Source organism: Thalassophryne amazonica, chromosome 2 (assembly GCF_902500255.1).
Source record: "Thalassophryne amazonica chromosome 2, fThaAma1.1, whole genome shotgun sequence".
Taxonomy (NCBI): domain Eukaryota; kingdom Metazoa; phylum Chordata; class Actinopteri; order Batrachoidiformes; family Batrachoididae; genus Thalassophryne; species Thalassophryne amazonica.
The window spans coordinates 114,720,324-114,746,091 of NC_047104.1; the positions used below are offsets into that span (position 1 = coordinate 114,720,324).

Consider the following 25,768-nt stretch of genomic DNA (forward strand, 5'->3'; position numbering starts at 1 on the left):
AATAGACAGATTGGGGCGGTGTCTGAAATTTTTCTGACATTATAGAGGACTGTCGTGGTAAAGAAGGAGCTGAGCTGGAAGGCAAGGCTGTCAATTTCTCAGTTGATTTACTCTGCTGTCCTCACATATGGTCATGAGTTTGGGTAATGACTGAAAGAATAACATTGCGGATACAAGTGGCAGAAATGAGATTCCTCCATCAGGTATCTGGGCTTACACTCCTGAAGAGGGTGAGAAGGTTGATTATCTGGGAAGGACTCAGATTGGAGCCGCTACTTCTTTGCATCAAAAGGACCCAGTTGAGGTGGTTCTGATATCTGGTGAGGATGCTCCCCGGTTGTCTCCCTAGGGAGGTCTTCCGGGCACGTCCAACCGGCAGAAGACCCAGGACATGCTGGAGAGTTTATATTTCCCATCTGGCTCAGGAATGCCTTGGGATACCCCCGGAAGACTTACGGGACTTAGCCAAGGATAGGGAAGAGTGTGATGAGCCAATGTTCTGACACACCCAGGCCCAGTCAGTCTGCGGTTGGCCTGGCTTGATGGAGAGTGTTTTGTGATAAAATGCTGAAACACCTGATGATGTTGAGGTACATAACTGAATCGTTGCCTTCAATCTGGTGTTCACAGCAAAGAACAATTACGCTCTGGCAAGAAGAGTGCTGAAACCACAGAAATCTGTGTTTTTCCTTTGTATTTTGTTTCAAGGGTCAGAATGGCACTGGGTGTGCGTCAAATGTGGGCTTATATCAACAGGTGTAGAAGTTAAAAAAAAATCCTCATGTTCGGTTCATTGTCGTAAGAATCACTTTCCTGCCACTAGAGGTCACTACATCCAAGCTTTCAGATCGAGTTAACCTTGAGAGGACATGAAGGGCTTTTAGCTACTATTAAACAATCAAACAAGCAAATACAGAAATAAAAAAAAAATAATAATAAGGCTGCAAAATGAGTGCATCAGTAACCACAACACAAAAATATTACAACATAATAAATTTGAAGTTTGCTCATCTTGCTAGTGGCATCAGACGGGATTATCTTTAAAGGCGTCGTGGAAGGGGGTGTACGCGAGAAGGGGCGTGTCAATAAAAGGACACGCCCCTTCGGTCACTTAACACCTTAGCGGTTCACGGTGCGGGTTCAGGTCCGTCCAGCACGTGTGCACGGTGCAGGGATCAAACAAACAAACAAACAAACAAACAAAGAGGATAATGACGGCACATCACTGGGGCTATGGCAAAGAGGACGGTAAGATCCTCCACATACTCAAACAGGAGATAATTAAAGTTTATTTTTATTTGTTTTACTCTTGGCGTGTTGGGATAAAACACAGGGTTGAGACCGTTTGTTAATGTTATTGTGCTTTAGTGGCTCACTGCCTCATTAATCCAGAGGAATTGTAGCTGTAGAGATTGTTTTTTAATGCCAGATTAGCTCCAGATTTAAAGGGATGACAGCTGTCTCCTTACTTACCTTCTGTTCCACTCAGTGGCAGGGGCTGAACTGAGATTTTTTTTTGGGGGGGGGGGGGGGGGAGCAGTTGTGACTCGAGTGCCTTGATTCGAGAGTGACGTCAACTCAGAACATGGCGCCATTTTGGGTCTAACTGTGTTGAACTACTGAATGAACCTTCTATGTTTTCAATATTTTTAAAATCATTTAACCACATACAGCAACACATCCAGGTACAGGTGCTATCAAAATAAATAAAAAAATAGTTAAGCTATCAAATTTACAGAAACTTACAATTTATGATTTTATTTAATTAATTTAAAGCCTGATTTACGCAGCTGCTGCTCTTTAACTCTGTGTGTGACAGTTTTAAAGTTCTCCGTCTCTGGATTATGCTTTATAATGGACTAATTTGACCCTCAACAAGCTTTTCTTTCTACAGTAATCACCTCCCAGTGAAAGGTAAGCTGTACATTTTCCTCTTTTACTGACTTCGTGCTGTAAATGTGATGCCGACTTTTCTGATCCTTTTATCAGCATATGTGTGTGCTATAAAAGCTGTTATAATATGATGGGAGACGAAGGATTAAAAGCAGAAAAGTGTCAAATCAGTCTTTTGTATTTGATTTAACAGGTGCAGGTGAGTGTCAGAGTTGAACTTTAATTTGTACCTCTGCACCTCCAGACTGCTTGGAGTTTTTAATGGAAATACATTGCGATCAGATGGGACATTTTATCTGATGTGAGTGAAAGATCTGCTGTACAAAATCTGTTATATATGGTGTTTATTACATGGAGAACAGTACAAAAACTTTAGGAAATTTTTTTGTCCGGTGACTGCAAATATCTGGTTTATACAACGACGGTTTAGTTGAATTTTACTGTACATGGGACTGAACAATAAATTTACCTCGCAAAGCTTTGATGCTGATGTCGGCTTCCATCAAACACGGCTGAATTTATTTTCCCTAATTTGTCTTCTGTTAAGATTTGAAGGGAATCTGTACATCTTGAAGCCCTTGCTGTGACTATTTGTGCATCCCAATGCACAACAACCTGGCATTTTCAGCAAATAAATAAATAAAATAGCTGGATTTACATGCAGACACATTAATTGCCAACGCTATTTTTGCCCCAAGATGGCACCATGAGTCACCTGACTGATTTATTTTATTTTATTAATTTTTTTTTTTGACTCGTCATGTCATCACTCTCTAATAAAGGCACTCTAGTTGTGACTAGAATCCCTTGATTGAGAGAGTAAGGACATGACGAGTTGGAAAAAAAAAATGGCCACGTGACTCGTGGTGTCATCTTGGGTTCAAAATAGTAGGTATGCGCATATGACCTAAATATGGTGTCTGCTGCTGTGGATGTATCAGCCTGAGAGACTTTCTAGGCAGTAGTGCTGAGTTTACATTTCGTGGAATGTTGGGTTTTTTTTGCAGTCGGGAATCCCCGTTTGATGTAGTTGAAATCCCCCCGCAACCTCATTTTTGAACAGCATTCCTCTGACGAGTAGAAGTTAGGAAATTCCATGACTGAAAAATTGCGTTGAGAAAGTCGACGAAATTCGCCTTGAAGGTGAGTAAGATTGGTTTTCAAATCATATAGAACACTTAATTCATGTAATTACATACCTTTGTGCGAAGTTTGGTAGTGATCAAAGCCTTTGCGTACATATTCTTATGATCCGCAAAACCAATGTTGAGTCAGCAAGACAGTGGACATGGGGAAATTGACGGTTTTTTTTACCTTGGAAACTGCTGTCAGAAAAGTGTTTATATGGCCAATCGTTGCAAATCACACATTTAAATGAGATAATAATTAGGTTTGACAGAGTACCATCATTTTGAAATGTAAACAATGAGACACCAGTCACGGCATTCTGGTGTTTGTCCCTTAAAACACACAGACATAAATTACCAAGATCTTCCCACCTACAAATACTCATAACTTTCTTCTTTTTTGATGTAGAACAAATATTTAAACACCATTTTGAAGGTGTCTATAACCTCTTTTGCAACCACAATTTCTGTTACAATTCCTTTAACTAATCCAGCTATTTTATTAATTTATTCATTGAAAATGACAGGTTGCTATGCGTTTGGATGCACAAATAGACACAAGGGCTTCAAGAAGTACAGTTTCCCTTCAGATCCGAACAGAAGAAAAATGTGGGAAAATAAAGTAAGCAGTGTGGGATGGAACCTGACATCATCATCAAAGTTCTGCGAGGTAAAATTATTGTTCAGTCTCATGTACAGTAAAACTCACCTAAACTGTCATTGTATAAACTGGATATTCGCAGTCACTGGACAAAAAAGTCTCAATGTTTTTGTATTGTTTTCCATGTAATAAACACTGTATATAACGGATTTTGTATAATGGATTTTCGCTCACATTGGATAAAATGTCCCGTCTGATCACAATGTATTTCCATTAAAAGCCTGAGCAGTCTGGACGTGCACAGTAACAGAGGTACAAATTAAAGCTCAGCGCGCTGACACTTGCCGATTCGAGGAAAGTGTGACCGGTGTCATTTCTGTGATTACAGTAGTGTTCAGAATAATAGTAGTGCTATGTGACTAAAAAGATTAATCCAGGTTTTGAGTATATTTCTTATTGTTACATGGAAAACAAGGTACCAGTAGATTCTCACAAATCCAACAAAGCCAAGCATTCATGATATGCACACTCTTAAGGCTATGAAATTGAGCTATTAATAAAAAAAAAGTAGAAAAGGGGGTGTTCACAATAATAGTAGCATGCTGTTGACGCTACAAACTCAAAACTGTTATGTTCAAATTGCTTTTTTTAGCAATCCTGTGAATCACTAAACTAGTATTTAGTTGTATAACCACAGTTTTTCATGATTTTGTCACATCTGCGACGCATTAATTTTGTTGGTTTGGAACCAAGATTTTGCTTGTTTACACCTCTTGTTTGCTTGTTTACTTGTTTTGGTTGGGGTCATTGTCTTGTTGAAACACCCATTTCAAGGGCATGTCCTCTTCAGCATAAGGCAACATGACCTCTTCAAGTATTTTGACATATCCAAACTGATCCATGATACCTGGTATGCGATATATAGGCCCAACACCATAGTAGGAGAAACATGCCCATATCATGATGCTTGCACCACCATGCTTCACTGTCTTGACTGTGAACTGTGGCTTGAATTCAGAGTTTTGGGGTCCTCTCACAAACTGTCTGCGGCCCTTGGACCCAAAAAGAACAATTTTACTCTGATCAGTCCACAAAATATTCCTCCATTTCTCTTTAGGCCAGTTGATGTGTTCTTTGGCAAATTGTAACCTCTTCTGCACATGTCTTTTATTTAACAGAGGGACTTTGCGGGGGATTTTTGCAAATAAATTAGCTTCACACAGGCGTCTTCTAACTGTCACAGCACTTACAGGTAACTCCAGACTGTCTTTGATCATCCTGGAGCTGATCAGTGGGTGAGCCTTTGCCATTCTGGTTATTCTTCTATCCATTTTGATGGTTGTTTTCCGTTTTCTTCCACGTGTCTCTGGTTTTTTTTTTGTCCATTTTAAAGCATTGGAGATCATTGTAAATGAACAGCCTATAATGTTTTGCACCTGCGTATAAGTTTTCCCCTCTCCAATCAACTTTTTAATCAAACTACGCTGTACTTCTGAACAATGTCTTGAACATCCCATTTTCCTCAGGCTTTCAAAGAGAAAAGCATGTTCAACAGGTGCTGGCTTCATCCTTAAATAGGGGACACCTGATTCACACCTGTTTGTTCCACAAAATTGACGAACTCACTGACTGAATGCCACACTACTATTATTGTGAACACCCCCTTTTCTACTTTTTTTTTACTAATAGCCCAATTTCATAGCCTAAAGAGTGTGCATATCATGAATGCTTGGTCTTGTTGGATTTGTGAGAATCTACTGGTACCTTGATTCCCATGTAACAATAAGAAATATACTCAAAACCTGGATTAATCTTTTTAGTCATAGCACTATTATTCTGAACACTACTGTACAAGCCCGACCGTTTATTTATTTCACACTGTGCTCAGACTCGGACCCACAGCCTGGATGTGCATCTGTTAAATCAGACACAAAAGGCTGTGATTTGACACTTCTCTGCTTTTACTCTTTCGTCTGCCATCATATGTTAATAGTTTTTGCAGTGCGCACGCTGATTACAAATGGATCAGAGAAGTCCGCAACTTTACAACACAAAGTCGGTAAAAGATGAAATTGTACAGTTTACATTTGAATTGGAGGTGATAATTGTAGAAAGAAAACTTGAGGGTCAAATTAATCCATAATAAAGCATAATCCAGCGGTGGAGAACTTTAAAACTGTCACTAAATTTGGCTTAACTATTTTTATATTTATTTTGATAACACCTGTACCTGGATGTGTTTGCTGTATGTGGTTAAATTATTTTAAAAAATGTTAAACATTTCAGTAATTCAGTGCAGTTGGAACCAAAATGGCGCCATCTTCTGAGTTGGCGTTACGCTTTTCAATCAAGGGACTCTAGTTGTGACCATCGTGCATGTGTTGCACATACTTTGTGAAATGGGGTGGAGTGGGATTTATTTCCATCCATCCATTTTCTTCCACTTTATCCGGAATCGGGTCGCGGGGGCAGCAGCTCAAGCAAAGCCGCCCAGACCTCCCGATCCACACACACCTCCCCCAGCTCCTCCGGGGGAACCCCAAGGCATTCCCAAGCCAGCCGAGAGATGTAGTCCCTCCAGTGTGTCCTGGGTCTTCCCCGGGGCCTCTTCCCAATGGGACGTGCCCGGAACACCTCTCCAGCAAGGCGTCCAGGGGGCATCCGCAAAAGATGCCCGAGCCACCTCAACTGACTCCTTTCGATGTAGAGGAGCAGTGGCTCGACTCCGAGCTCCTCCCGAGTGACCGAGCTCCTCATCCTATCTCTAAGGGAACGCCCAGCCACCCTGCAGAGGAAACTCATCTCGGCCACTTGTACTCACGATCTCGTTCTTTCGGTCATGAGCCAAATCTCATGACCATAGGTGAGGATTGGAACATAAATCGAGAGCTTTGCCCCCCTAGTCAGCTCTCTCTTCACCACGACGGTCCGATACAGCGACCGCATCACTGCAGATGCTGCACCGATCCGACTCCTGTGGGTTCACCACCTGCAGAGGGGGCCATGGGGGTCTGGTGCAGAGAGGATTGGGTGGCGGTTGAGGGCGGGTGGCCCGGCAGCCCGGTCCATGCTCACAGCCCCTGGCTGTTGGGATGTGGAATGTCACCTCGCTGGGGGGGAAGGAGCCTGAGCTTGTGCGGGAGGTTGAGAGATACCGATTACAGATAGTCGGGCTCACCTCCACTCACAGCTTGGGCTCTGGTACCCAACTCCTGGAGAGGGACTAAACGCTTCATTTTTCTGGCGTTGCCCATGGGGAGAGGCGGAGAGCTGGGGTCGCATTGCTTATTGCTCCCCAGCTCAGTCACCATGTGTTGGAGTTTACTCCAGTGAAGGAGAGGGTCGCGTCCCTATGCCTTCGGGTCGGGGACAGGTCTCTCACCATTGTCTCAGCCTACGGGCCGAGCGGCAGTGCAGAGTACCCGACCTTCTTGGAGGGGTACTAGATAGCGCTCCGACTGGGGATTCCATTGTTCTCCTGGGGGATTTCAACGCCCACGTGGGTGGCGACAGTGAAACCTGGAGGGGGGTGATCGGGAAGCACGGCCTCCTCGATCTGAACCCGAGTGGTGTTCAGTTGTTGGACTTCTGTGCTAGTCACAGTTTGTCCGTCACGAACACCATGTTCGAGCACAAGGGTGTCCATAAGTGCACGTGGCACCAGGACTCCCTGAGCCGGAGGTCAATGATTGACTTTGTAGTCGTATCATCTGACCTTCGGCCACGTGTCTCGGACACTCGAGTGAAGAGTGGGGCAGAGCTGTCGCCCGATCACCACCTGGTGGTGAGTTGGATCAGCTTGTAGGGGAGGAAGCTGGTCAGACCTGGCAGGCCCAAACGTATCGTGAGGGTCTGGTGGGAATGACTGGCGGAACCGTCTGTCAGCGAGGTCTTCAACTCCCACCTCCGGGAGAGCTTCTCCCAGATCCCGGGGGAGGTTGGAGACATGGAGTCCGAGTGGACCATGTTCTCCACCTCCATTGTTGATGCGGCCGCTTGTAGCTGTGGTCACAAGGTCTCTGGTGCCTGTCGCGGCGGCAATCCCCGAACCCGGTGGTGGACGCCGGAAGTAAGGGATGCCGTTAAGCTGAAGAAGGAGTCCTACTTATCTTTGTTGGTAGGTGGGACCCCGGAGGCAGCTGACAGGTACCGGCAGGCCAAGCGTGCCGCAGCCTGTGCGGTCGCAGAGGCAAAAACTCGGGTCTGGGAGGAGTTCGGGGAGGCCATGGAGGAGGACTGTCAGTCGGCCTCGAAGAGATTCTGGCAAACCGTCCGACGCCTCAGGAGGTGGAAGCAGCTCTCCATCAGCACTGTTTACGGTGCAGGTGGGGAGCTGTTGACCCTGACTGGGGATGTTGTTGGGCGGTGGAAGGAATACTTCGAGGATGTCCTCAATCCCATCGTCACGTCTTCCGAAGAGGAAGCAGAGACTGGGGACCCAGAGGTGGACTCATCCATTACCCAGGCCGAAGTCACCGAGGTGGTTAGAAAGCTTCTCGGTGGCAAGACTCCTGGGGTGGATGAAATCCGTCCTGAGTACCTTAAGTCTCTGGATGTTGTGGGACTGTCTTGGCTGACACGCCTCTGCAACATCGTGTGGCGATCGGGGACAGTGCCTCTGGATTGGCAGACCAGGGTGGTGGTCTCTCTGTTTAAGAAGGGGGACCGGAGGGTGTGTTCCAACTATAGGGGGATCACACTCCTCAGCCTCCCCGGTAAGGTCTATTCCAGAGTACTGGAGAGGACAATTTGACTGATGATCGAACCTTGGATTCAGGAGGAGCAGTGTGGTTTTTGTCCTGGTCGTGGCACACTGGACCAGCTCTACACGCTCCATCGGGTGCTCGAGGGTTCATGGGAGTTCGCCCAACCAGTCCACATGTGTTTTGTGGATCTGGAGAAGGCGTTTGACCGTGTCCCTCAGGGCACCCTGTGGGGGGTGCTCCAGGAGTACGGGGTCCGGGGTCCTTTGCTAAGGGCTATCCGGTCCCTGTACGACTGCAGCAGGAGCTTGGTTCGCATTGCCGGTAGTAAGTCAAACCTGTTTCCAGTGCACGTTGGCCTCCGCCAGGGCTGCCCTTTGTCACCTGTTCTGTTCATTATTTTTATGGACAGAATTTCTAGGCGCAGCCAGGGTGTAGAGGGGGTTTGGTTTGGGAACCACAGAATCTTGTCTCTGCTGTTTGCGGACGATGTGGTTCTGTTGGCTTCGTCAAATCAGGACCTTCAGCGTGCACTGGGGCGGTTTGCAGCCGAGTGTGAAGCGTCCGGGATGAGAATCAGCACCCCCAAATCGGAGGCCATGGTTCTTGACCAGAAAAAGGTGCTTTGTCCTCTTCAGGTCGGTGGAGTGTCCTTGCCTCAAGTGGAGGAGTTTAAGTATCTCGGGGTCTTGTTCACGAGTGAGGGGATTTATTTATTTATTGTAAATAAAGTGGCTGTTTGTTTACAGTACAGCAGTGTTGTCAAAGTAACTTTGAAAAGTTACTTTTTTAGTGACTTTCTTAGTTGCTTTATACAGTTACTTTATGCAGTTACTTCATTAGCAGCTTTATGCAGTTACTTTATTAGAATCTGCTGAAAACTTGCAACTAATAAGTAATGTAACTTGTAATCTAACTTGGTTACACTTAATATTCAGCAATCAGCAAAGTAACTAATAGTTACTTTTCTGAGTAAATCTAAATCTTAAAAATAACAAAGTTAGATTATACGAGGGCTGTCAATAAAGTAACGGTCCTTTTTATTTTTTTCAAAAACTATATGGATTTCATTCATATGTTTTTATGTCAGACATGCTTGAACCCTCGTGCGCATGCGTGAGTTTTTCCACGCCTGTCGGTGACGTCATTCGCCTGTGAGCACTCCTTGTGGGAGGAGTCGTCCAGCCCCTCGTCGGAATTCCTTTGTCTGAGAAGTTGCTGAGAGACTGGCGCTTTGTTTGATCAAAATTTTTTCTAAACCTGTGAGACACATCGAAGTGGACACGGTTCGAAAAATTAAGCTGGTTTTCAGTGAAAATTTTAACGGCTGATGAGAGATTTTGAGGTGATTCTGTCGCTTTAAGGACTTCCCACGGTGCGAGACGTCGCTCAGCGCTCTCAGCCGCCGTCGTCAGCCTGTTCAAGCTGAAAACCTCCACATTTCAGGCTCTATTGATCCAGGACGTCGTGAGAGAACAGAAGTTTCAGAAGAAGTCGGTTTCAGCATTTTATCCGGATATTCCACTGTTAAAGGAGATTTTTTTAATGAAAGACGTGCGGACGGGTCCGCACGTCGGGACGCAGCCGCCGCGACGCTCCGCCACAGGAAAAACACCTCTGTTGAAAGCCTTAAGGACAAGTTGTCCTGCCTGTTAAACAATTTCTCATGTACTCACTCCACTGAAAGCCATCAAAAGCCACCTGGATTTTACAAATGGTTATCAACACAGAGGTGTTTTTCCTGTGCCGCCGCACCGCGTCGGCTGCGTCCCGACGCGCGGATCCGTCCGCACGTCTTTCATTAAAAAAATCTCCTTTAACAGTGGAATATCCGGTTAAAATGCTGAAACCGACTTCTTCTGAAACTTCTCTGTTCTCTCACGGCGTCCTGGATCAATAGAGCCTGAAATGTGGAGGTTTTCAGCTTGAACAGGCTGATGACGGCGGCTGAGAGCGCTGAGCGACGTCTCGCACCGTGGGAAGTCCTTAAAGCGACAGTGTCACCTCAAAATCTCTCATCAGCCGTTAAAATTTTCACAGAAAACCAGCTTAATTTTTCGAACCGTGTCCACTTCGATGTGTCTCACAGGTTTAGAAAAAATTTTGATCAAACAAAGCGCCAGTCTCTCAGCAACTTCTCAGACCAAGGAATTCCGACGAGGGGCTGGACGACTCCTCCCACAAGGAGTGCTCACAGGGGAATGACGTCACCGACAGGCGTGGAAAAACTCACGCATGCGCACGAGGGTTCAAGCATGTCTGACGTAAAAACATATGAATGAAATCCATATAGTTTTTGAAAAAAATAAAAAGGACCGTTACTTTATTGACAGCCCTCGTATGTTACTTTATTAATTACATTAAGCAGCTGGCGACAAGTTGTCCACAGCTGCTAATGAAGTAACTGTAAATTATAACTGTATAAAGTAAGTAATGAAGTAACTTTTCAAAGTTACTTTGGCAACACTGCAATAAGTCCCTTGGGGTTGCCACAGCAAATCCAAGGTGGATCTGCATGTTGAATTGGCACAAGTTTTACGCCGGATGCCCTTCCTGACACAACTCCACATTACATGGAGAAATGTGACAGGGGTGGGATTTGAACCGGGAACCTTCCACACTGAAACCAAGTGCATTAACCACTTGGCCACCACCCCTGCACTTTGGCAACACTGCAGTACAGTACCATATTCCTTTTTGCTGGATGGCATCCAACAAACTCATGATCGTGCACAGTCCAGTAAGAAACCACCTTGATTATTGCAAGATAAAAAGGGATGTCATAGCGTTGAAGCTGTACAGGACACAATTGACTAATTGTCCAGTGTTTCTAATAATTACATGATAAATGAATAGCTCTTTCACTCTGTCTGACATTTGTTACCTTTGGGAAAAACAAAATTCCACCAATGAACAATAATAAAATTTCACCTGTAAACAATGACCATCTAGTCAGCATCCTTTATGCCTGTAATTACGTTATTTGCATTTGCTTTGTGACTTTTCTCAGGTCCTGCCAAGTGGCATAAAGACTACCCCATTGCCCAGGGCAATCGGCAGTCACCAATTGACATCGTCCCTCAGGAGGCTCCTCATGATGCCAGTCTGAGCCCCATTGTTCTGCAGTACGAGTGGTGTACCTCCATCAGTATTACCAACAATGGACACTCTGTGGTGGTGGACTTTAATGATTCAGATGACCGATCAGGTAAGGGGGGGCAGGAGTATTTGACTAAAAAATGCACTGACTTCACCGTTCATGAAGTCACTTGCTATGAGTCCAACCAATCACCGCTCAGATTTACACAGAAATTACACATTGTAACAACAAACCAACCAGTCAATCAGTTGAAATGTGTAATCAAATTTATAGTAACATTTATTTATTTAGATTTGGTGGAACAGAAAAAACCCAAATATTTTTTGTTTTTTATATTTCAAAAAGTTGCAACATTCTATACCACTGATTAACTCCTTGAACATGTTGGATTATCCTGATTTTTATTTGAGGCCATCAAATATGGCCATCAGGTATTGAGAAGACTTGATGTCCCTCTGTCTACCCATCCGTCAGCATAAGTCCAGTTCTACTACTGCCAGAGTCTTCAAATTCACAGGTGACATTCTTGGGACCCAGACCTTGGACAAGTTTAAAGATGGCTAATTTGGACATATTATAAGAGGTATTTTAAGAGGTTAAAAAGTCTCATTCTATTGCTGTTTTTATTGTATGATTTCATTGACGTGGTAACGTCACTTCCTGGTGTCGCTAGCTGCTAACTTTGCTTAATTTTTGGCTAACTATAACACCATTGTCATATATTATGTAAAAGCTAGAAAGAAATAAACACTTTTAAAACTGAAAACACTATTTTTCTAACCTGATGACACCTGTGGAGTGATTTACAAGACATCTAGCAGTAGTTAGCGTGCACATTAACACCCGCTAACTCATAACCAACTTCCACTCTTTTTGTAAAAAGGACATAAATGTAAATATTGTTTTTGATTGAGGTGCGTTATTGAACATGTAAAAATTGTAAGTAAGACAGTAGGATCTTAATTATGAATGTAAATAACCAATGTATTTTATATATATATATACACACACACTTTGCACTGGGACACCAGTTAAACAACTATAAATTATAAAGAAGACAATGCTCATACGGCCGAGGGTATTTTAGCATTGCGTTATATTTAGAGATTACAAACCATGTGCAGGGCTGGCTGCACACAAAGGTTGCTGATTATGCTGAAAGAAAGTGCAGCTTGCAGTTAAGTGAATGAGTGTATGTCTGTTGGATAGGAGATATAATAACCTGAGCTGAATGCGGTGATTATTATGAGTGTATTTTCTTTTATCACTGGGTGGATGAAACCACCCTGTCATTACCATGAATGATAAGCTCAGACTTGGGGCACTTTGGATGTAACAGTTTTCACTGAGTAAGCAAGAACAGTTATCGCTGAAACAGTTATAAAAAAGAAGCTCTGTGATTCATTTTTTTTTTTTTAAAGAGTCTATTTTTAAATGTGCTGCTGTTGTCACATTTCCATGTGTCACTCAAAGTGCTCTTGCACTGATACATCATAACACAGGTGTTTCCTTGTGGAATTGTTTTTTTGACAGTTGGGGGAGATGATGGTCTAGTTGTTAAAGCGTTGGGCTTGAGACCAAAGGATCCTCGTTTCAGATCCCAGCCAGACTGGGAAATCATTACGGGCCCTTGGGCAAGGTCCTCAATCCTTTAGTTGCTTCTGGTATGTAGTAGGTACCTTGTATGGCAGCACCCTCACATTGGGGTGAATGTGAGGCATTATTTGTAAAGCGCTTTGAGTGTCTGATGCAGATGCAGTCCATTTGCCATTTACAGTTTGCGGTACTGTTTTTTTTTTGTTTTGTTTTTTTTCCTTTATATAGCGCCAAATCACAACAGAGTTTCCTCAAGGCGCTTCAAACAGGTAAGATCTAACCTTACCAACCCCCAGAGCAACAGTGGTAAGGGGAAAAACTCCCTCTGAGGAAGAAACCTCAAGCAGACCAGTTAAAGGGGTGACCCTCTGCTTGGGCCATGTTACAAACATAAATTACAGATACAATTCATGGACAAACATACAAGAATTGCTGTTGGTGCACAGGACAGGAGGATCGCCAACACCAATAAAACTTGCATCTCTGTATAGAGCTGCACCTTAAACAGAGAAAAAACAGAATCAGGCATTAGAAAGGCAAAAAATACATATAATTTGCCAGCATTAATCAAGAAGAAAAACAGAAGAAATACTAAGGTGATCGCCGGCTGCTAGCCTTAAGCTTCACTAAAAGACCCAGAATTTAGGTAAAGTTGAGGCCGCAGCACGCTCCATTTACTAATAACATGAATTAAAAGAGTAAAAAGCGTAAAACAAAACTGTACCAGTATGCTAGCCATATGAAAGGGAAAAGAAGTGCGTCTTAAGTCTTGACTTGAAAGTCTCCACAGAATCTGAATGGTTTTATTGATGCAGGGAGACCATTCCACAGAACAGGGGCACGATAAGAGAAAGCTATGTGACCCGCAGACTTCTTATTCACCCTAGGGACACAAAGTAGTTCTGCACCCTGAGAACGTAAAGCCCGGGCCGGTACGTAAGGTTTAATTAGGTCAGCTAGGTAGGGAGGTGCCAGTCCATGAATAATTTTATAGGTTAGTATCAGAACCTTAAAATCTGATCTTACTGGGACAGGAAGCCAGTGAAGAGATGCCAAAATGGGTGTAATGTGGTCGAACTTTCTGCTTCATGTCAAAAGTCTGGCTGCAGCATTTTGAACCAGTTGGAGAGCCCTAATGCTAGCCTGCAGTAAACCAGAAAATAGAACATCGCAGTAGTCCAATCTAGAAGAGATGAACGCATGGATCAGGGTCTCAGCATCAGCCATAGACAGGATGGGATGAATCTTCGCTATATTTCGCAGGTGGAAGAAAGCAGTCCTTGTAATATTTCTAATATGGAGACCAAAGGACAACAAAGGATCAAAAATTACCCCAAGGTTTCTCACTTTGTCAGTGTGATGTATGACACACGAGCCTAGGCTGAGTGTTAACTGGTCAAATTGATGCCAATGTCTCATTGGACCAAGAACCATCATTTCAGTCTTATCAGAGTTTAAAAGTAGGATGTTTCTAGACATCCAACTTCTCCCTGCTGCAAGGCAATCTTCTAAGGATTTTATGTGAACGAGATTACGAGCAGTTATCGGCATATATAACTGAGTATCATCTGCATAGCAATGAAATGTAATCCCAAAACGCAGCAATATGTGCCCAAGGGGTGCTATATAAAAGGAGAAAAGCAGGGGGCCTAAGACAGACCCCTGTGAAACCCCAAATTTCATGTCACTAAAGTTAGAGGTAGTGTTACTGTACAAAACACAGTGAGAATGACTGGTCAAGTATGACATCTATGCAGGGCACTCCCAGTAATCCCAAAATGATTTTCCAGCCTATCAAGTAGAATATGATGATCCACTGTATCAAATGCAGCACTGAGATCTAACAGCAACAGAACCGTAGTGGTGTCCGAATCCATTGTAAGCAGAAGATCATTCACCACTTTAGTGAGAGCCGTCTCTGTGGAATGATATTTTCTAAAAGCAGCCTGCAGTGGCTCAGAGATTATTCTCAGTAAGATTGTCTACGAACTGCCGTGACACCACTTTTTCCAGAATTTTAGAGCAAAATGATAGATTTGATATTGGCCGATAGTTTTTCAATACACTAGGGTCAATCACTAATGGTTTAATCACTAATCAGCACCTCCAAATCCGAGGCCATGGTTCTCGACTGGAAAAAGGTGCTTTGCCCTCTTCAGGTCATTGGAGTGTCCTTGCCTCAAGTGGAGGAGTTTAAGTATCTCGGGGTCTTGCTCATGAGTGAGGGACGGATGGAGCGTGAGATTGATAGACGAATCGGTGCAGCGTCTGCAGTGATGCGGTCGCTGTATCGGACCGTTGTGGTGAAGAGAGAGCTGAGTAGGGGGGCAAAGCTCTCGATTTACCGATTGATCTACATTCCGATCCTCACCTATGGTCTTGAGATTTGGCTCATGACCGAAAGAATGAGTTCGCGGGTACAAGCGGCCGAGATGAGTTTCCTCCGCAGGGTGGCTGGGCCCTCCCTTAGAGATAGGGTGAGGAGCTCGGTCACTCGGGAGGAGCTCGGAGTCGAGCCGCTGCTCCTCCACATCGAAAGGAGTCAGTTGAGGTGGCTCGGGCATCTTTTCCGGATGCCCCCTGGACGCCTCGCTGGAGAGGTGTTCCGGGCACATCCCATTGGGAGGAGGCCCCGGGGAAGACCCAGGACACGCTGGAAGGATTACATCTCTCGGCTGGCTTGGGAACGCCTTGGGGTTCCCCCGGAGGAGCTGGGGGAGGTGTGTGTGGATCGGGAGGTCTGGGCGGCTTTGCTTGAGCTGCTGCCCCCGCGACCCGACTCCGGATAAAGCTGAAAAAAATGGATGGATGGATGGATGGATGGTTTAATCACTGCAGATTTGAAACATTTAGGAACAGATCCAGAAGTTAAAGAAAGATTAATCATTTCCAGCACAGTTGGCCCAAGAGTGTGCCACAGGTCCTTAAACAGTTTTGTTGGTATAGGATCAAATAAACAGGTTGTGCTTTTTGTTGACGTTACGAGTTTCGTCAGCATGCCTAGTGAGATACTATCAAATTCTGTAATACCTCAGTAGTGGCTCCCACCTCAATAGCAGGGTGTAGTGGCTGGGTTAAGGCATGCTGGGATATGTTCAACCTAATGTCATCTATTTTCTTCTCAGAGTAATCCAGGAAATTTTGTGCTGTAAAAGTAGAGTGAGCTACAGGTGGTTGTCCATGAATAAGTGTTGCCACCGTGTTGAACAAGAACTTTGAGTTATGCTTGTTTTTGTTGATCAAATCAGAGTAGTAGGTTTGCTTTGTAGCCAATAATGCATGCTTATAGTCTAAGATAGCATCACGCCACGCAAGGTGAAATACTTCTAATTTTGAACGACGCCATTTATGTTCTCGACCTCTTGCTTTATGCTTGAGGTCACGCAGATAATCATTGAACCAAGGTGACTGTGATTTGGGGGGGCACGGTTTCAACACAGGTGGTGAAATCATGTCGAGTGTAGTGTTGAGCACTGAGTTTAAACTATCCACAAGTCTGTCTACTGACTGGGTATTTGTCAAAAGTGAGGCTAAGACATCAGGCAGTCTAGCTTCTAGTTCAGTCTTAGTTGAGGAGTTGATGCATCGCTGCAGTGATAAATAAGGTTGTTCCACTAAACACGGCAGCGAAACTGTAAACTTAATAAGTGAGTGATCAGAGACCACTGATGTAAGAGGCATGATGTCAATATTCGTGACACCAATACCACGTGCGAGAACCAGATCCAGGGTATTTCCACTACTGTGCGTACTGTTTAAACCGGCGTCTGCCACGTGTGACTTTTACAGGTGTTAACATTATACAGCTTTTTACTAGTACTACTCCAGGATGGTATGAGGCTGCATACAGACAGGAGGTGGAACAGTTGGTCTTCTGGTATGGTCAGAACACCCTGGAGAAGAACCTGCTCAAGACTGTGGAGATATGTGGTGTGACCATTACCAGGCTTGGCATCAGTGTTCTCTCTCTGTCGGATTTCTTTTTCTATGGCATTATTACAAGGGTCGACTGACAAGTTACGCCTCCGACATCATTATTTTAATAAGAAGCAATTAATTGAAGTGAAGCTGGCATGAGAATAATTCTTATCGATTATCACTACACCAGACAGTTTTTTGCTTACAATTTCAGGCTTGCACAGAAAAGCCTTCAATATAATACATGCTCACAGTAGTCTGGAAAAAATGTCAATATACATGGATGTGCATTTGAAACAATGTGCTGTTATTGAATTCCTCACAGTGGAGGGTTGTGCACCCCTGGATATTCATCAGTGAATGAGTGCTGTCTGTGTGGATGCCTGTACAGTCAAGAGTTGATGTGGGATGTTGAAGTGTGAAAATCCACCCACAGCAAGTCTGCATGACCAGGCCCATAGCTGGCCTGTCATAACAACTACAGATGCACAGCCAGTGCAATGGTGTAGTCATCACAGAATTTTTGGACGATGCTGGCACTGTCAACTCCTAATGATATGTGGACAATCTGCAAAACCTGTGCGCACACTTGAAGAGGGTTCGTTCTGGAAAAGACGCAGTTCTGTATGACAGTGCTCGTCTACAAATGTGTCGACAAACAGGATGCATTGCCGCAGCTCAGATCTTAACACGCTCACCATACAGTTCGGATCTTTAATTTGCTGACTTTTTCCTTTTTTCTAAGCCGAAAGAACATTGCACTCATGATTCAGCGGTCCAGGCAGCTGTGCATTGCTGGTGCTGGGTGAAAACACCAGAGTTGTTCACTGACAGGATGCAAAAACATGGCTGGTGTTGGCGTAAGTGTGTGGGAAGGTGACTGCATGGAAAAGTAATGACACTATCTGACACAGAATAGCTCAGGTTTTAAGCAGATATTCTAATTATCTGAATATCTTGCTTATTATTGAAATAATTGTGTAGGAGGCAGAACTTTTCATCCCAACATATTATAAATCCAGTGCTGATTCATTTTAAGATTTGTTTAATTTCTCTTTTCTGGTGTATGCTCAAAATGGGATGAACAGGTTTTCTTATTTAACTTGTACTGAAAAAAGTTTAAATCGAATTTAAGTTTTCTTTATGGTGTTTATTACTGCTGTCGAGGAGGTCAAATTTTTGGTCTTGTCATCAGGATTACTAAATAAATAAATAATGAAGTGATTTTTTTTTTGTTGTTTTTTGAATCATTATGGTAGAGTAGGACATGGGTCAAGGAAGAACCTTTTAAATTTTTGAAGTGCAGCAATATAAAAAGACAAGATCCAGGAGGTCATATTAAAATTTAACAGTAGCTTCAGATAACGTCGTGGACACAGGAATTGTTTAACAGAAAATCTCAAAATGACATGAATGAATTTCACTGGTACATCCTGGACCAGTAAGGAGTTTAGTAAACTTTGAGCCTAGTGCAGTGTCTGCATAAGTTGTAATGACTATATTTATCATGTCTTCATTTTGTTTCTGTGTTATTTGTACTTTGTTGAAAGAACACTCTCCCACCTGCAGTTCAATTTGGTGAAGGAGGGGTGTGCTATGTAAGTGTCCTTTCATTTTGGTCTGAGATGGTGACTAAATGAAATGCACGATAAACGAGCAATCAGAAAGAGCAATCAGAGTTTTTGACATCAGCCAATCCAGAGCCAGATCACCTCCATAATCCAGTGGAGTCTTCCATGCGCTAATATCTATCTGTGGTGCAAATTTGTTGAGAATCCCTGAAGTAGTTTTGATGTAATTCTTCAAAGTGAACTCTTGATCCAGAATCTCGATTACCTCCAAAATTTAATGGCTCTTCCATGGACTATGTGTCTGTGGTGAAAATTTTCAGAGAATCTGTAAAGTAATTTTGACGTAATCCTTCAAAGCCTATAGTGAAACTTGATCCAGAATCTGTATCCAGATCACCTCCAAAATTTAATGTAGTCTTCCATGGTCTAATATCTATCTGTGGTGAAATTTTGTCAAAATCCATGCAGTAGTTTTGACGTAATCTTGCTGACAGACAGACAATTGAAATGATTGGACACTTAAGAATCCAAGTAGAAATGGTGGATTTTGCAGAAAATGGGTTATTTTTGTGTTACAGTAAAGCTTGAGGAGGAGGAATGGTGTTGTCAGAACAGTTTGTCTCTGGCTCGGCTTTGAAAGAGGGATTTAATAAAGTCTGCTGTTGCTGCCCTGTTGGCACACTTTTGTGTATGTGTGTGTGTGTGTGTGTGTACGTGCATGCCCTGCAGTGGTACTATGCTTTATGCACAATTAACACACGCCTGGATTGAATCTGTGCAGCTTGTTGATGGGTGAGAACGGACTTGTTCATGGGTGCAATCCCTAATGTCTTTTCGTCTTCTCTCATCGTCTGCAGTGATTCGGGGAGGCCCTCTGGACAACCCCTACAGGCTGACACAGTTTCACTTCCACTGGGGTGGAAAGAGCGGTCTTGGCTCTGAGCACACTGTTGCAGGGAAGAAGTATGATTCCGAGGTCAGTGTTTTGGAAACTGAACATCTCTGACTGACCAATCAATGAAATTACCTCTGCCAAGCAAGTAATGTATTGAGTCCCATTTGTTGTCTTTTTGTTTGTTTGAAAGCCATCTTCTAAACTGGTAGCAATTTTTCTGAAATTTGGTGGAGGGATAAGGCTTTGGTCAAAAAATAATCCATTCAGTTTGGAGGTGGATCCAGGATGAATTATGCTTTTTTGCAATTCATGTCCTACTATGCTTGCATGTTGATGAAATTGACAAACACTTTCAATTTATAAAGATAAAGATCAACTTTATTTATCCCGAAGGAAATTATTTTGCCGGAGTACAGAAACAGTAAACGACGGTTAGTTAAATATACACAATTACAGAAAGTGTTTAGTGGTTAAATAAAAAAAAAAGGTCAACTAGAATACGAGGTCTGTTTAGAAAAGTATCCGACCTTTTTATTTTTTTCAAAAACCATATGGATTTGAATCACGTGTGATTGCATCAGCCAAGCTTGAACCTTCGTGTGCATGCGTGTTTTTCATGCCTGTCGGTTGCGTCATTTGCCTGTGAGCAGGCTTTGTGTGAGCAGTGGTCCACCGCTCTCGTCGGATTTTTATTGCAAATAAATGTCTGAACGATTTGGAGCTTTCAATTTTTGCCAGAAACTGTGAGAGACCTCCAGGTGGTAACCATTCAGAAAATTCAAATGGCTTTCAGGGACGATTTTATGGGGATTACACAAATTAAGGAGTGGTCCAGCCGGTTTAAAGACCGCCCACAGCTGCTGAGAGTGCACCGCGCTCTGAGCGCCGATCGACAGGCTCACACCCCGCTGAAAGAACCAGATCATTTCCAACGTGAAGGCTTTGTTGATCCGAGACATCATCTGACTTACACAAAAATGGCAGGAGACGTGGACATCAGCACTTTTTCGGCACATTCCACTGTTACAGGAGTTTTTTTTCATGGAAAGAAAAGTGGACGGATGCGCCACAGAGCCGTTCATTACGCGGGACAAAACCACCTCGGTGTTGGTCTCACAGGACGGCTTTGAGATGGCTTTCAGACGGCTGTCGGTGGGTTTTCAGTCGTGTGACTAACCGAGAAATTGTGGATGAGCCTGAACATGTCCTGTGAGGCTTCATCACGGCGTTGCAAAAAGCAAGTGTAGAATGGTGCCTAAAATAAAATGCAATAAGTACAACAAAATTTAAACTAAATGACTGGAAGATATATTGCACAGGATGTTGGATAATATTGCTTGATATTAAGAAAATCTTAGCATTCTGGCCTTATGATGTCATAAAGAAAATGTATAGATACATCTTTAGATAAGTGCATACAGACGAGATCACAATTTTCATTGATTGGTCAGTGGAGGTACACACTCTTTGGGTGTCTTCATTTTGATGTGACATTTGTTTTAAGTTTTTGTTTTTTTTTCTTCTTCTTTCTATATGCCTATGTCAGGATAAGAAATCTCACTAAGCACTGAAGTAAAACCTGTCTTTAAAGCTAACGTGTAACATTTAGTTTATGAGCATAAGTGGAATATAGCATTCATAGCCATCAGTTCATTAGTATACGTATAATTACCAGTAACAACAAATTGTTTTCATAAGATCAGAATGAGCCCTTCATATCTACATAGGAGTGGACCCCATCGTGGAGGCTGCCATGTTATTGAGTATGTGATCAGAGATATACAGTAGAATGCGTGACTAGAGTCAATGTCTTTTATTCCAGTCCTGCTTTTTTCCTCTCTTGTCACATTTGCCCACTCTAGCTTCATTTAGTACACTGGAATGTTGTCAAGTACAAGTCATTTGCGGAGGCAGCAAAAGCTCCAGATGGTCTTGCTGTCCTTGGTATCTTTTTGGAGGTAAGACGTTTCTAAAAGTTAAACTACTTCCCCCCCCACTTCTTCAGCGGTGCTACATCCGGAGAGTACTAACGCTAATGTTACAAAGTATAATGGGTTGGTAAGATTCTGTCTCTCAGTAGGCCTTCAGGTTTCAGCTGTAGATATGATCATTTTAATATTTAACAGGGTCAAATATCATTTTAAACCAGCAATTATGTGCTTAACAGAATTTCCTTGTATCCCAAACAGAAGGTGACCCAAAAGAGGCATGGAAAGGTTTACTATGGTTGGTAGATATTTTGCCCAGCTCATTTTATATTGATTATCTGAGCAGGATTATGGTTCTGGATTGACATGGGGCATCAGTTTCTCAAAAACTAGCACATTAATCATATATCCTGTGACAGATCATCACCAGATTGTCAGATCTGTTTTTTGTCTGATCATGTGCATTTTTTGGGAAAAGTGGTGGTGGGGTGGGATGGTTTTGTATAGTGTGCCTACAGCCAGCGTGGTGACATTTAGTGTTCCAAGGTTTTGACTGACATACGCCATATTGTTTCCAATGCCAGAGTGACCGCATATTGATCACATTGTAAATGACACACATCTCAATATAGTGGGTTGTTTGATGCATGGTTTTACTCTCCAGAATGTTTCCAAATAACAGGATGTTGTGCTTTATGGATGAAAAAAAAAAAATCCAATTGAAAATGGACACAAAATGTACACTAAAAAATATGGGAAACTAACACAACATCCATCTGTGTTGGGAAATTCATGTTCAAGCTTATACATAAACAGTGGGTTCTACCCTTCAGGCTTTTATATTATAATTCTGACTGTCAAAAGAATGTGGTAATTTAGAATGATGAATTAAATAGCAAGCATATAATGTAAAAAAAATTTAATCTTGATTAATCAAGGTCACACCAGAAATACAGTGCATCCAGAAAGTATTCACAGTGCTTCACTTTTTCCAAATTTTTAAAAAAATGTTAGTCTTATTCCAAAATCGATGACAATTTTTTCCCTCAAAATTCTACACACAATACCCCATAATGACAATGTGAAAAGTTTTTAGATTTTTGCTAAATTATTAAAAAAATAAAAGAACTAAGAAATCACATGTACGTAATTATTCAAAGCCTTTGCTGTGAAGCTTAAAATTGAGCTCAGGTGCATCCTGTTTCCCCTGATCATCCTTGAGATGTTTCTACAGCTTAATTGGAGTCCACCTGGGGCAAATTCAGTTGATTGGACATGATTTGGAAAGACTCACACCTGTCTACATATAAGGTCCCACAGTTGACGGTGCATGTCAGAGCACAAACCAAGCATGAAGTCAAAGGAATTGTCTGTAGACCTCTGAAACAGGATTGTCTCAAGGCAGAAATCTGAGGAAGGGTACAGAAATATTTGTAGTTCTTTGAAGGTCCCAATGAGCACAGTGGCCTCCATCATCCTTAAATGGAAGAAGTTCAGACCCACCAGTATGCTTCCTAGAGCTGGCCACCTGTCTAAACTGAGTGGTCGGGGGGGAAAGGGCCTTAGTCGGGGAGGTGACCAAGAACCCGATGGTCACTCTGTCAGAGCTCAAGCATTCCTCTGTGGAGAGAGGAGACCCTTCCAGAAGGACAACCATCTCTGCAGCAATCCACCAATCAGGCCTGTATGGTTGAGTGGCCAGACGGAAACCACTCGTTAGTAAAAGGCTCATGGCAGCCCACCTGGCATTTGCCAAAAGGCACCTGAAGGACTCTCAGACCATGAGAAACAAAATTCTGTGGTCTGATCAAAGATTGAACCCTTTGGCCTGAATGCCAGGCAACATGTTTGGAGGAAACCAGGCACCATCCCTACAGTGAAGTATGGAGGTGGCAGCATCATGCTGTGAGGATGTTTTTCAGCGGCAGGAACTGGGAAACTAGTCAGGACTGAGGGAAAGATGAATGCAGCAATGTATAGAGACATCCTGGATGAAAACCTGCTCCAGACCGCTCTTGACCTCAGACTGGAGTGACAGTTCATCTTTCAGCTGGACACTGACCCTAAGCACACAGCCAAGATATCAAAACAGTGGCTTCAGGACTCTGTGAATGTCCTTGTGTGGCCCAGCCAGAGCCCAGACCTGAATCAGATTGAACATCTCTGGAGAGACCTGATGGAGCTTGAGGTGCTGCAAAGAGGAATGGGCAAAACTGTCCAAAGATAGGTGCACCAAGCTTGTAGCATCATATTCAAAAAGACTTGAGGCTGCAGTTGCTGCCAAAGGTGCATCAACAAAGTACTGAACAAAGGCTGTGAATACTTATGTACATGTGATTTCTTAGTTTTTTTTTTTAAATATATTTGCAAAAATTTCAAATTAACTAAAGGGTAATTGACTAATCTGAAAACAATCAATGGACTAATACAAAAGAATTTAGATGACTTGATTAATTGAAAAATAATTAATACACCAACTGATTACTAAATTAATTTGTACTTGCAGCTCTAGTCAGCTTGCACAAACATTTAATGTTGGTTTTTTTTGTGTTACCCCCTTAAATCATGGGCGAAAAACAGAAAATACTAGAGTAATATATATAGACAAAGAGGGTGGGGACAACCCTAATTTGTAGACTATAGTGGGCATTGACAAATGAAATCTAAAGAGTTATTTTTCCTATTAGGCAGGTGATGACCATAGATGGCTCCATGTGATAACAGATGCTCTGTACAGGGTAAAGTTTAAGGTGAGGGCTGTGCTTCTTGCTGGAATTTATGACATTATGTTTGTGCTTTGTGGTTCGCTTCCAGGTATATTGCAGGAACATAAACGTTATCATTTCCGCTACAGGGCAGTACCACAGATTTCAAAGGTTTCAACCCCATGTGCCTCCTACCCAGCAGCCTTCACTACTGGACTTACCTTGGCTCCCTGACCACACCTCCTCTCCACGAGAGCGTGATCTGGATTGTCCTGAAGGAGCCAATCACATTGTCTGATAAACAGGTGAGTGCTGGAAATATGTTGTAAGAAGCAAAAAGGCCATCGGTCACACATATTGTATAGTAAATTCAGTAAGTGAATTGATTATTCTAATCCAATTACATTTTTTCCGCAAGTCTGATTGGTTAATTGTATGAGATTTCAGACCATAAAATATTGCGTGGACGGTGTCAAAATATTAAAACCATTTCACATTTGATGTGTTACTTCACCCTCTGACCGCATTGCTGCGCAGGTGTCAACAATAGAAGACAATAATTCTCTATTGTCCACTGATATGGAAAATTGTCTTCAGCTCACCAGCACAAAAAAGACAACACTAAAATACAAACAGTCATACAAACACATGAATACAACAAAGGTAAAATACATAGAAGTAAAGGAAGAAGTACAATAAGACGGGTATTGGGATACCCGCCCTTTACTGCAGGCAGATATGGACAGGTAGCGTAAATGTATATCTATGCTACCGGCCCAGCAACACCTCAGTAAGTGATAATAATGATTAATAAGGAGGCTCGGGTGTCTGTAGCAACAGACACCTGATAAATAATTGAGATTTCTTTAGCAATGAGTGATGGGGGAAAATCTCTTTCTGTCTCCTCATGCAGCTGGGCATGTTCAGAATACTTCTGTTCACTGGAGAGGAGGACGATCAGCGGGTACGAATGGAAAACAACTTCAGACCTCCTCAGCCTCTAAAAGGAAGAAAAGTGCGTTCCTCTAATTAACGTGTCCACATGAGACTGAGCTTAGACTGTACTGATTTATCTTTTATAAGACACAGTTGTGGCCCTAAAGTTCATCGCTGCCAGACACTGAGATGAATGTCTACCTCTGCTGGTCAGAAGCTTTAATGCTAGAGGGGTGGAGTCAGACTGGAATAATTTAGGAGGAAAGCAAAGGCATTTTATTTCAGTGATGATAACACTGGTCTAAACTGTGTTGTGCTGTGATCAGTGCATTTATTTAATTTGGGTTGTTGATCATGTTGGACTTTAAAATATCAGATTGTTTACAGCTTAAAGGACTGAGACATGCATCGGCTGTTATTATTATGAGGAGTAGTATTTTTATTCTCTCTTGAGTCTAGATTGTTCACAACTGTTTTCTCATGTGAACTTACTTATTCTTAACATACTGCCCAAAAAGTCCAATAAATAAAAAATGTTCATACAATCTTTAAATAAATGTGGATTGAGCTTTGAAGTGTCTTATTTCTTTGTCTAGTGCATGTCGTTTTTTTTTGTTTGTTTGTTTTTATCCACAATGGAGTAGAAGAACCAGTTTTCTTCTCCAAAAAGAGAAGAGAATTTGATTTAATTTGTGTTCTTGTGAGGATGGATTTTACAGATTGGCTGTTAATGTGCAAAATTAAATATACACTAGCACCCTCTTGTCTGCTAGGTCTTGTAAATATGAAGGTTGA

At 42.7% G+C, this 25,768-nt stretch overlaps 1 protein-coding gene across 1 annotated transcript; it reads left to right on the forward strand.

Moving 5' to 3' along the window:
- The first annotated feature begins 1,202 nt into the window (after positions 1-1,202).
- Positions 1,203-25,548, forward strand: ca7 (carbonic anhydrase VII). The gene is made up of 7 exons (XM_034192364.1): positions 1,203-1,248; positions 11,335-11,532; positions 19,367-19,485; positions 21,267-21,362; positions 24,020-24,082; positions 24,187-24,342; positions 24,951-25,548. Exons 1-7 carry the CDS (start codon positions 1,212-1,214, stop codon positions 25,068-25,070), a joined length of 789 nt encoding a protein of 262 aa, XP_034048255.1. The 5' UTR covers positions 1,203-1,211; the 3' UTR covers positions 25,071-25,548.
- The last annotated feature ends 220 nt before the right edge of the window (positions 25,549-25,768 follow it).